This window comes from Sciurus vulgaris, assembly GCF_902686455.1.
Source record: "Sciurus vulgaris genome assembly, chromosome: 4".
Lineage (NCBI taxonomy): Eukaryota > Metazoa > Chordata > Mammalia > Rodentia > Sciuridae > Sciurus > Sciurus vulgaris.
Window position 1 is genome coordinate 116,800,553 of NC_136464.1, and position 11,184 is coordinate 116,811,736.

At 37.5% G+C, this 11,184-nt stretch overlaps 1 protein-coding gene across 3 annotated transcripts in view; it reads left to right on the forward strand.

The window, feature by feature from the left end:
- TBC1D4 (TBC1 domain family member 4) overlaps window positions 1–11,184 on the forward strand; it is a 174,070-nt gene that overhangs the window by 114,946 nt on the left and 47,940 nt on the right. For all 3 annotated transcript variants that reach the window (XM_079138917.1, XM_079138918.1, XM_079138919.1), the window contains exons 4-7: window positions 847–951; window positions 6,765–6,897; window positions 10,756–10,847; window positions 11,073–11,183. In XM_079138917.1, the coding sequence (XP_078995043.1) occupies window positions 847–951; window positions 6,765–6,897; window positions 10,756–10,847; window positions 11,073–11,183 (441 nt within the window). The remainder of the gene's footprint in view (window positions 1–846; window positions 952–6,764; window positions 6,898–10,755; window positions 10,848–11,072; window position 11,184) is intronic.

Consider the following 11,184-nt stretch of genomic DNA (forward strand, 5'->3'; position numbering starts at 1 on the left):
TGTAATGAAAAATGGAATCTCAGAGATAATCATTAGCAACCCAGCATAGTCTTACATCTAGCAGATTAGCTGAGCCAAGAATTGAGCACAATTCTGACTCCAGAGTCTTTATTTTCACTTATATTTAGGTGATTTTAGGATGACTTTAAATTTTTTGCCTACCTGGCTTTTTAAAGTATTGTACTTGCTATTAAAATAAGGAGTCATCTACTTACTGGTATGCCTATATTGAATGAAAATGACAAATATTCTGAATTTTTTATTAAATATAGCTGAGGCTATATATTCTGGATCCAGGAAGTACAGTGATTTATGAATGTGAATAATTGGCACCTGTAATAATTTTTAAAAAACACATTAGTCTTTTACCAGTGTGGCTCTTTGAGTATCTATAAATAGATATTCTAGTATTCATTCATACTTCAGGGAATTGCATGGCATTTGAGTATTGTCAGTTGTAGTTTTCTTCACATTCTTAGCTACATATAGGTAAGAACTGGGTTTATGATGAATCATCTGACTGCTGATCTAAGAAGACAATAAATTGAAAAATATTACTTGGAAACATTGGAGTAGTGGTTTTGTCACAAGGTACAGTGGATCATGCCATCATTATTTTTCCTCCTTAGGCCCTGAATCAGAGTGTTTATCAGAAACAAAACAATCTGAGCTGGTCTTACCCTTTATCATATGAATCAACAGGCCTTGTGTACGTTTGCTATGACATTATGTCCTCATCACTTTGCTGTGAAGAAGAAATTCCTGAAACTGGGGAAGTACAATGTTAATTTCCATGTTGTTAAAAGGACACATTCCCATATATTGCACTTCTTTTTCCTCATCTAGGGTATAAAGCACGTCGATCACTTTGGCTTTATCTGTCGGGAGTCTCCAGAGCCTGGGCTGAGCCAATACATTTGTTATGTATTCCAGTGTGCCAATGAATCTCTGGTAAGTGGTGTTAATGCTGTCCATGTGCTTCTGCCAACACATCTTCTCTTACAGAAGGTTGTCTCATGAACCCAAGCCTCAGAGGGAAAAAAAGAGGGCATCTAGGAATATATTTTTACCCTTCAAGGCAGCACAGGACTAGAGAAACAAAAACTCATTGTCATGGCAGTTTCTAATTCTGGATACTTTCTTGGATTTAACAAACCCATTCATGGTACCATCAGTATTTTTAAAAGATTAGAAAAGACTGGTAATAGGAAAAGCTGTTACTTTTCCCATTGCTCAAATAACAAGATGAAAAAAGGAATTGTTTCACTTCTAAATGCTCTTGCATTGTCTCACAACGAGCTTTTGGGGGACACCTCTATCTAAACCATAACAACATATAATCCAGCCCAGTATCCCAGGGAAACAAATACCACTAAACAGTAAGTAAATAATCAAGGCAGTATTGTCCTCTTTTCCTTGGTGCATCTTATAGTCCCCCTGCCTTTATGTTCCCAGTGAAAATACTTAAGTTAGGAGTAATGAAGAAGTAAGAGTGGATTGGTATGAAGAAACTTTTTGAGTAGTGCTTCTGGGTCTTCACATTTTTTTTTCCAGGGAAATATAAAATTTCTTTCGCTAATATTTTTTTTTCTAGAAAGTTCCATTTGATTTTCACTTTCCCTCAAATTAATTAACCATACCTAGAAAATAATCCACATTTATACCAGTAACTCATGTAACTAGGTTCACTTTAGGATGGGAGATAGAAATTTAAGTGTGGTCAGTAGATAATGATAGTGGAAGGCATGGGGGTGGGTGAACACCCAGTGGTAGAAGGAAAGAGAAAGCCAAAGAGAATCAATGATACAACACTAGAAAAATATAGCCATGTAGGTTTGGTAGCAAAGGATAACATAGGGTACCCTGCCACCTGTGCCTCACTCCTTACTCATCCTTACCATCATACCTCCCTCCTTCCCACTTTGTCCCACCTCCTGTCTAGGGCTGATCCTTCTACCATGTTCTGGATCCCATCCCTGCCTTCCAAAACCTGTTATGGATCCCATAGTTTTTATTTAGGCAGCACCATTTACCCAACTCTGCAATTTTAAGAACCTTTATGCATTCTGTCACCTTCTGTATCCCGTAGTTTGCCAATGCCTATTGACTTGGAGAGAGACATGTCTCTTTCTTCCATCCTCCTTTTCCTCCTGTGCTCTTTCTGGGCATTCATCTTCTTCATATAGACTCCTCTATTAGTGACCTACTTGTCCCTACTGCCACTGGATTAATCTGTCACTATACATTTTCCACATTTGGCTAGGGTTTTATCTCTCACCAAATCCCATAGGAACCTAGGATACGCTTTCTTATTAAGAGATGACATTTAGATGGTACAGCATGTGGTGGGCCCAGCTTCCTTCTTCCCCAGCCTCTTGTGCTGTGGTTCCCCATGCACGCTGCAGTGCTGTGCCCTTCATGACTGTTCCTTCACACAAGTTGTTCCATCACCAGCTGTTTTCTGAGCCAAACCACAGAGACTGGTTTGATGATTGATGTGATTGTGCTTATAGAAACCAGCAGGTGATGCAGTGCATGAGGCATACATGACAGTCAGGATTTCCCCCCAGTACTGTGGGACTAAATCCAGGGCCTTGCACATGCTAGTCCAGAACTCTACTACTGAGCTACACTCCCAGCCCCAGCCTGAGATCTAGGATTTCATTTAGTGACCGAAGTCCCCTGGAGACTTGCCGGAGTGCAGCTATGGTTCAGAGGTCACGGTCCATTCTGTAGAGTGAGGAGTCAACTGTGACCAAAGAGGCCACAGCCAGGGTTTACTGCTTGCCATTCTGTCAGGCTGGGCAAGGGGGGCATGTGGGTCTCAAGGGGCCACCTTCTGCTCCACAAGGAGACCGTGCAGGACTGGAGTTGCCTCTTCACAGTCAAGCAGGTGTGGCCTTGTCCTACCATAACCTGAATGCCCGTTCTCTTCTCTTCTTCTTGTCTCTCAGGAACCAGCCAAAATAGCACACCCTCCTGAAAACTTGTGTCCCTTTTCTGAGGAATTAAGTCCTTTCACTACTCTGTCATTAGGACTTTGACTACACTCTGAAAAAGTCTTATAGTTCCTGCCAAGCACCACTCCCTGACTGTGAAGTTCACAATTTGGCCTGGTTCTCATTCAAGTTGTATCTTTGTACTGTTCTTGATAGTTTGTTTGTTTCTTTTTTTCTGGGAATCAAACTCAGGGTCACATGTGTGCTGGGCAAGTGCTATACCACTGAGCTTTGTTCCCAGCCTATATTTTCATAGTCGGAATGATGAATGAGTGCATTGCTCTTAACTTCGGGCTTTTTCCAGGTGCCGACCAATTTCTGCTCACTGCATCCTTTGCACGAAAAGCAAAGCTATGTAAACCCAACGCGCTTTCATTTCCATTTTCTTTCACAGCTTTTATTTTTAGTGGTTGGTTTTTTTGTTGTCGTTGTTTTGCCATCATGCTTGTAGAATGGGTTTAGAAACAGGGAAATGCAGAAGGTCTTGGACATGCTGCTGTCTTTCCACCTACCATGCTCTGTGACTAAGGCAACAGACTGCACTGGCTGCAAATGCCCTTCTGTTACTTAAACCACACTCAGAGTCCAAGTTTTAGCCTCATTATTCTTAAGAACAGCTCCTGCTAGGATCTTTCAGACCCTGTTTAATTTTATCACTAAGCCTCTTAACTGAATAGTGAGACATCAGAGCTGCAAGCCAAAAGAAACATTAAATGTACATTTCCTGCATAATAGAGGATGGCTCAAGCAGCCAACAAATAGAGCAAAACAAAATAGCCAAATAATGTCAGTCTAAGCAGTGTTAGATTGATTGATGTGGCTTGGCAGTTGAAGAAGACAAAAAGATTGCAAAATGGTGCATGCTGACATCTTTTCTAAGTAGCAGGAGCACACAATTAGCATTTTCTTTTGCTTCTTTGTAACAGTTGTTATGAATTTGTAAACAGTATAGTGTTCTGAATGGCTCCAGAGGGTTATAGTGAGGTTCAAGATGCGTTGTGCTCCCATCTTTTCTCCCCTATTTCTCTCTCCTTTCTTCCTTTGAGAGAACACTGTGAGCTTCTCTTGTGTAACCAACTCTTCAAATTTATATAAAATAATCAATTCATTAAAAGTGCTTTCTCCAAAATTTATTTAAAGAGTGTGAAAAGAGTACAAGTTATTGCTACTTGTAGACAAATCTAAATTCCATAGATGCAGAGAAAACTATTTAAGGAAAGTATAGCTAAAAGGAAGATGAAAGAGGAGAAAAAGTCCATGTTACCCAAGACCCAGAATTTATATGAGGTTAATAATTAATGAACTAAGAACTTCATTATGAAGGAAATATTAGCATATCAATAGGACAGTGAGGTATATAGTCTAGGAAGTTATCTTCTCTTATATCTGGTGTTGATTATACTAAAAAATAAATCTCTAACAATTAAGGAACAAAGTTGAGAAGATAGCTGGTAAAAGACAGGTTTAAGTTTGGGATCTGTGTTTTAAATGGTAATGAAAGTTGTTGATGTTTCAGGAATGAGCAATTCTCTATGGAAAGTTTTTCATTTGAGTAAAAATGCAACTAACTGGCATTGTTTTGCCTAGCAACAAGAACATGAGAGGAAACTTTAGGCATAGGAGCTGTGATGTGAGGTATAACACACAATACAGAATGTGACGGAAGAGCTTAAAATCTAACAGACGTAGAGAGCACTTCAGTATGTGAGTGACTAGTTAGCACTGAAGTAGAACATTACCTTGTTAACAGTTGTTAAAATTGGATCAGTGCCATTCTTTATCGAATACCTTGAAAATTTAAATTTTTCCAGAGAATTAGACTAGATGATCATTTGAAGTGTTAACACACTTCTATTTTTCTTAGAGACTTACTCTAAAATGCTATGTAATACCTAAGTTTGGTTATAATGTTTATGAGTATTTATTATACATTTTCCCCTTAATATCATAAATTAGCTTTGTTTGTCCAATCTCATGCTTTTCACTGGGAATGTGATTTTTTCAGATGGTAATGCTAAGAATACTTCCCTTTGGATTGCATATGATTGATTTGTCTTTGCTCATTCCTTAGCTTTTAACCTTTATACATGACTTTTTTTTTTTTTTTCTATTCTTAGAACCTTTTGTTGCTCTGACCTCGTGGTAGAATTTATAGGCCATCTGGAAAAAATTGTGGACTTCAGCAAACAAAACATTTAATGTTTTATTAGTCAAGGTGTTTAGAAGTTGGTGGACCCATTTCAGACACTTGAAATGGCCTCTTGTTTCATCTCAAAATAGAGAAGAGAATACAGACATTCAGTATTCCCATAGGAGGCTTTACAAGGCAGTGTAATTAAATAATAGATTACCAAAATGAAAGCTATTTATATTTTTAAGCCAATTTCCAACCCCTTCAGTGTCTCAAATAAGTGAGAAACAAGAAGATAGAAATAAATGGATATCTGCATGAATAATTAAATTACTTTTGAATACAAAACAAAGCAAATGAAATTAGAATGCGAGAACATTAGACATGAATCACATGTTTAGTTCCAAGATTAGAAATATTTATGCTTAATTATAACACGAACAATTCATTTTTATTGATGGAATGTGAACTTATTCAGGAAACTTTTTAAGACTGGTAATATAATAAAACATAGCAGTAATGGCTGATTGCTTAGTGTTTGATCTTTTATTTCAGTAATATTCGGAGAGTAAAGTTACTTTATATTCCACGTTCCTCATATACTGAAATGCAGAAGTAGATTAAATCCTTTAGATAATGACTTGTACTTAAACCAGGCCAAAGGGGAAGGGGAAGAATGAAGTTAAAAAAGAAAAAATGGATTGCCAAGCCTGACCATGGTTTTGAATATCAAAGTTAGTTGGGATGAGATACTTAGAATTTATTAGCTTTGCCATGGACATTTTAGAATTTGATCTAAGTTCTAGATTGTGTGGGGAAATCACATCTCATATTGGTGATTATGTCACAGAAAAGGAGATGCAGCCTGAGGGGTTTAACAGTGGCTATGGATGAGCTGTTAGTTGGTTTAAAAGAAGCAACCAGGAAACTAAAAGGCTAGATTCAATCTTCTGAACTGGATCAGTGGAAGAGCAAGAAAGAAACTAGTTGGATGTTTGCAAGCTGCTGGCTTAGCATTGAGACCCAGCTACTGGATACCCAGATGTCAGAACTGTTGTAATTCAGAAGTGCAGTGGTAATACATGGGAAGCCATGGAGATAAGACCAGCAATGATCATAGACATTTCCCACTATTATTCACATTGATATTTTCCCCCAGAACTTCATTTAAACACATGCTTCATTTATTTTTACATTAAAAGTGATCCAGAAGAATAAAGTAAACAATGCAAGTGAATGTTGAAACTCTTGTTGCTCCTTATGTATGGCAGGTGAAACTTCCAAAGAAGTCTTTATCTGCTATATCACTTAACTGATCCAAGTCCTGATCTACTAATTACTCTGTGATAGTGTAACCCTCCATGGGTTTTGAAAGTAACATTCAAAAAAGAAGCATTACATTACAGTATTATATTACACATTCTGAAATGATCTTATTTCATCCACCTTTCAATTATATGGATGAAAGGTCCTACTTTTCAAGTTTAATATTTTACTTCTGCCAGCTCTGTAGTCATCAAAATTCTATTACTTATTATTTAGTCAGCATCAGTAAAGGCTCACATTGCCATTGGGTTTTTAGTGTTTCCAAGCAAGCCAACTTTTATTGACCTGAGCTTTGTTCCTTCTCGTAGGTGGATGAGGTAATGCTGACTCTGAAGCAGGCTTTCAGTACGGCTGCTGCGCTGCAGAGTGCCAAAACTCAGATCAAGCTGTGCGAGACCTGCCCCATGCACTCTTTGCATAAGCTCTGTGAGAGGATTGAAGGTACAGTATAACTTGGCCTTGGCAAAAGAGGAGTTTGCTTTGGCATTTGAGAAATGAGAAAGTCCCTACTGTCATTGAATAGTTCTTTGTTTCTATATGAAACAAGAACTCAAAGAATCACTTCTCATGTCCAGTCAGTTCCAAATGTGCTGTCAGTCTCTTAGATGCTTGACTTTCTTTTTCCTTCTGAAGGCATACTCAAGGAAGGGACTTGTATTTCCCACAGTTCTTAAGACTCTGGTATGTACACAGTTGGAACTGACCAAATATTTGTTGACTACATGAAGAGGGCAAAACCATCACAGCTGTTTAATTCTTACTTTTGCTCCCTCTCACTTAGTAATATGTCTCTTTTCTCTAAAAGTTTTAGAACTACGGTAAAACTTGCTTGACTTTCAAGAGGTATTTGGGAATGGCAGAGATAGTGGAGGTGATCTCATGCAGCAGGTTAAAAAAAAATGTGTTCCGAGGAGGAGGGAGGGCCTGAGAGAGAGGTGGCCCCTGACTCAACTTATCTTTCTTCTCATTATCTTTTCCTAACAAAAAAGGTTGAAAATTACTGCACAAGAGAGGAAACAATTTAATAAACACTTGTTAAGTGTCCACTGTTGGCCAGGCAATGTGCTGGGTACTGGGGATGCAGACATGTTTGAGACCTGGACTGTGCCTCCAGAAAGCTTTTGGTCCAGAGTGAGCAAAAGTCACGTGAGCAAAGAAGCACAATTCAGTATGATAGTGTTACAATAAATGGAAAGAGTGCAAACTCCAGAACAGCAAGGAATTGGCTATCGTCATTGCAAATGCAAGTTGTGATTTCTATTCTGTAGGAAACAGAATCTGAGGCAATTGGCAGCAACAGTGATCAACAGCAGTTATTTATTGAATATCCAGACAATGGTGTGATCCAAAACTATTTCAATTCAGATTTTAAAATTTATAATTCTAAAATGCACATTGTTTTCAAACTTATATTTATGAAAATGGAACATTCTGTTTTGAATGGTTGAGGGAGTGTTATTAATCTGTGGCAGGGGTCAGGGGCTGATTACCAAGGAGATGGTGTTAGATCAATTAGCTATCACTTATTCAATTATAAGACATCCAAGTCCTCAGTGTAAGCAATCCAAATATTAAAATCATTAACAAAAGAAGAATGTTCTTATTACTTAAAAAAGGAGGGAGGACTTTATTCAGGCACAAATGCAGAAATTATCAAAAGAGGACACTCACAGATTTGACTTGAAAAATTGAAGTGTTTCCTTACAAATGCTTATTTGGAAGTAGAATGATAAAAAACAAACAAGGCAGTAGTGGAGTGGCATCCAGAATTTGTAAAAACCTTATAAGAAAATGATAAAACTACTCAGTAGGAAATTGTGCAAGTCACCTTAGAAAACACTTGTCATAAAAGGGAATTAAAAGGTTGAATAATGAAAGTGACAAGTTGCTGAACTTCACTGGATGTCAGAGAAATGAAAATAAAAACAACAATAAGATACTCATCAGAGTAACTGTTAAGAAAAATGTTATGGATATTGGTATATTTACATAATATTGATGGAGTATAAATTGGTATAGCCATATAGGGGGATAACTACAGTATAGCCATATGGGGGGATAACTCATTAACCTGGAATTGTACATACCCTGTCAATCAGAATTTCCATGTTTTGATAAGAGAAACTTGTAAGGGTGCAAAAAGTAACACTTTCATGGTTGTAAACACTGGAAAATTGGAAAAAACCTTTAAGTTTATCAATATCTTCATTGAAGCATGTTTATATAATGAAGCAATTAATGAGAATGAATTTGAACTGAATATCAACATGGATATATCCTGAAATTATATTGTTGAATAAAAAATAACTTGTCAAAGAATAATATATATAGCATATATATGTTATATTTGGAAAAAATACATATATGAATAATATACTACTTTTAAAAAAACTTGGATTTTTTTTTTTAGATTTATGGAAGAGCTGCGAAGAGTTTCCAAATATTCCTCCCCCATTGTAAACATCTTATTACATAGTCCAGCACAATGATCCGAACAGGAAATTAACATTGGCACGATGCTGTTACCCAAATGGAATGCTTCATTTGACCTTTACCAGTTTTCTGACTTATTCATTCTTTTTTGGCTTTGGGATCTAGGCAGGGTCCCACATTGTGTGGGTTGTTACTTTGCCCTGGTCTCCCATTGCCTGCATGTACTTTTCATCAGTCTTCCTTACTATATATGCCATAATACGTTGTCTGAGAGCCTCTTGAGACTTTCCAGCAATTAATAAGCTAAGGTCATGAGTCATTCCTTCCATCTTAATAGATTTTACTTTTTTATATTGTGATCATGAGGACTTGCACAGAATTTTGTTGTGTAATAGAGAGAGATGGAGCTGAGCAGTTTGTAGATACTATTCTTCCCATTTCAGCCACACAGTGGCTTAAAACAAGTGTACTTGTAGCAAATCGACAGTGGATCAGCTCTGTACACATTCTGACAGTCATGAAGAGAATTTTACCTTTTTTTAATAACAATATTTTAATATTTAAATGTTTAATCAGTTGTTTTAAAAACAATTTAAAAATGATTCTCTCCCATGTACTCCATGTATCCTATCTGTAGAGATCTAGATAGTTCTTTACTTCAAAAAACTGGCGAAATGTGAACAAATTTTGTTAAGCTGCCACCTCATATTTTCTTAGAAATAATTACAATTAGAAAATTGCACATATACTCGTAGATTATGATATTTATTTCTAAACTCTATGATTCAACTCAGCAAAGTAAACTGTTTTCAATTACTTTGTCTTAACTCTTTGTAAGTAAAAATAATGAATACATGAAAAATATTCAAATTATGCTTTAATATCATATAATAATGTATTTCACTGAAACCTGAGCAAGATAGCCTTATGATCACAAATATTTTTTAAAAGCCTGTCCATGCATAAGGTTTATTTAATATTACATATAGCTACATATTCTGTTTATAGTAAAATAGTGGCAGTTCTATGAGTGATACCTAACTATGCAATAGAACTCTCCCTTAAAAGTGGATGGACAGGGGCTGGGGAGATAGCTCAGCTGGTAGAGTGCTTGCCTTGCAAGCACATGGCCCTGAGTTCGATCCCCAGTACCGCAAAAAAAAAAAAAAAAGGGGGGATGGACATTAGAATCATTGTAGATGTGAATTAAATTTCCCTTTAAGGAAAAAATTGCAGAAATATTTCCAGAGAAAATTTCCCCCCAAGAACTTGATATAAATTATATATGGGAATGGCAAAGATATTGTTAATATCACACTGTAAGGAGGTAAATAACCTTCTTAGTAAAATAATAGCACTAAAAATGCACTAAATACTACAGCTGTCCTTGAAGCCTTATTCCTTCAGATGGAGCCCCCCATGATGGTGAGAGAGTTTGTCTCAGCTGTAGTATGGCCTTTTAATATTATAATTTTTTTTTTTTTCAAATGTCAAGTTGTAAGTTTAGATATTTGGGCTATGATTAGCGTTTAGCTTCTAATCCTGTGTCATGTCCTGGGATAATGTTAGTTTGCCTGTGAAGTGCCTTTCTGTTAGTATGTTAAGTGGTATCTCCTTGTGCTTGGCCTCACTTAGAAGTTCTTTGTTAGTCATTCCAACTCCAGGTTCATTGTGGGGGACTGTTGATTTTGGCAGAGAGGTTTGTGATCAGATTGACGTCCTGCTCCAGGGTTTGCTGGAGGCTGGAAGGCTTCTCCTGCAGGAGACTGAAGTGGAGAGCCTGCTGGGGAAGGGTGAAGTGCAGCCTGACAGACTGCCATCCCCAGGGCTGCCTGGGTTCATGCTTTCCCTCCTTCTTTCCCTCAGGCCTCTACCCGCCAAGAGCCAAGCTGGTGATACAGAGGCATCTCTCATCACTGACAGATAATGAGCAAGCCGACATCTTTGAACGTGTTCAGGTAACATTATATGTAGTTCTTACAAATAAAATACAAGGAAAAAGAGGTGGATCCTGTTGTTTTCCTCCCTGTATCTGAAGTTAAAGTACATGTCCTATTGGACTACTTGGTAGACCCGGAAAGCCACTGTTACATTTCCGTTTATCTGCTAGACTCAGAATTGAGTGAGAAGAAAAAGGAGAGAAGCTGTGTTGCTAGTGTGTTCTTGGTTTGTCTGTTCAACAGAAAATGAAGCCAATCAGTGACCAGGAAGAGAATGAGCTTGTGATTTTACACCTCAGGCAGCTGTGTGAAGCCAAGCAGAAGACACATGGGCACATTGGGGAAGGCCCGGCGG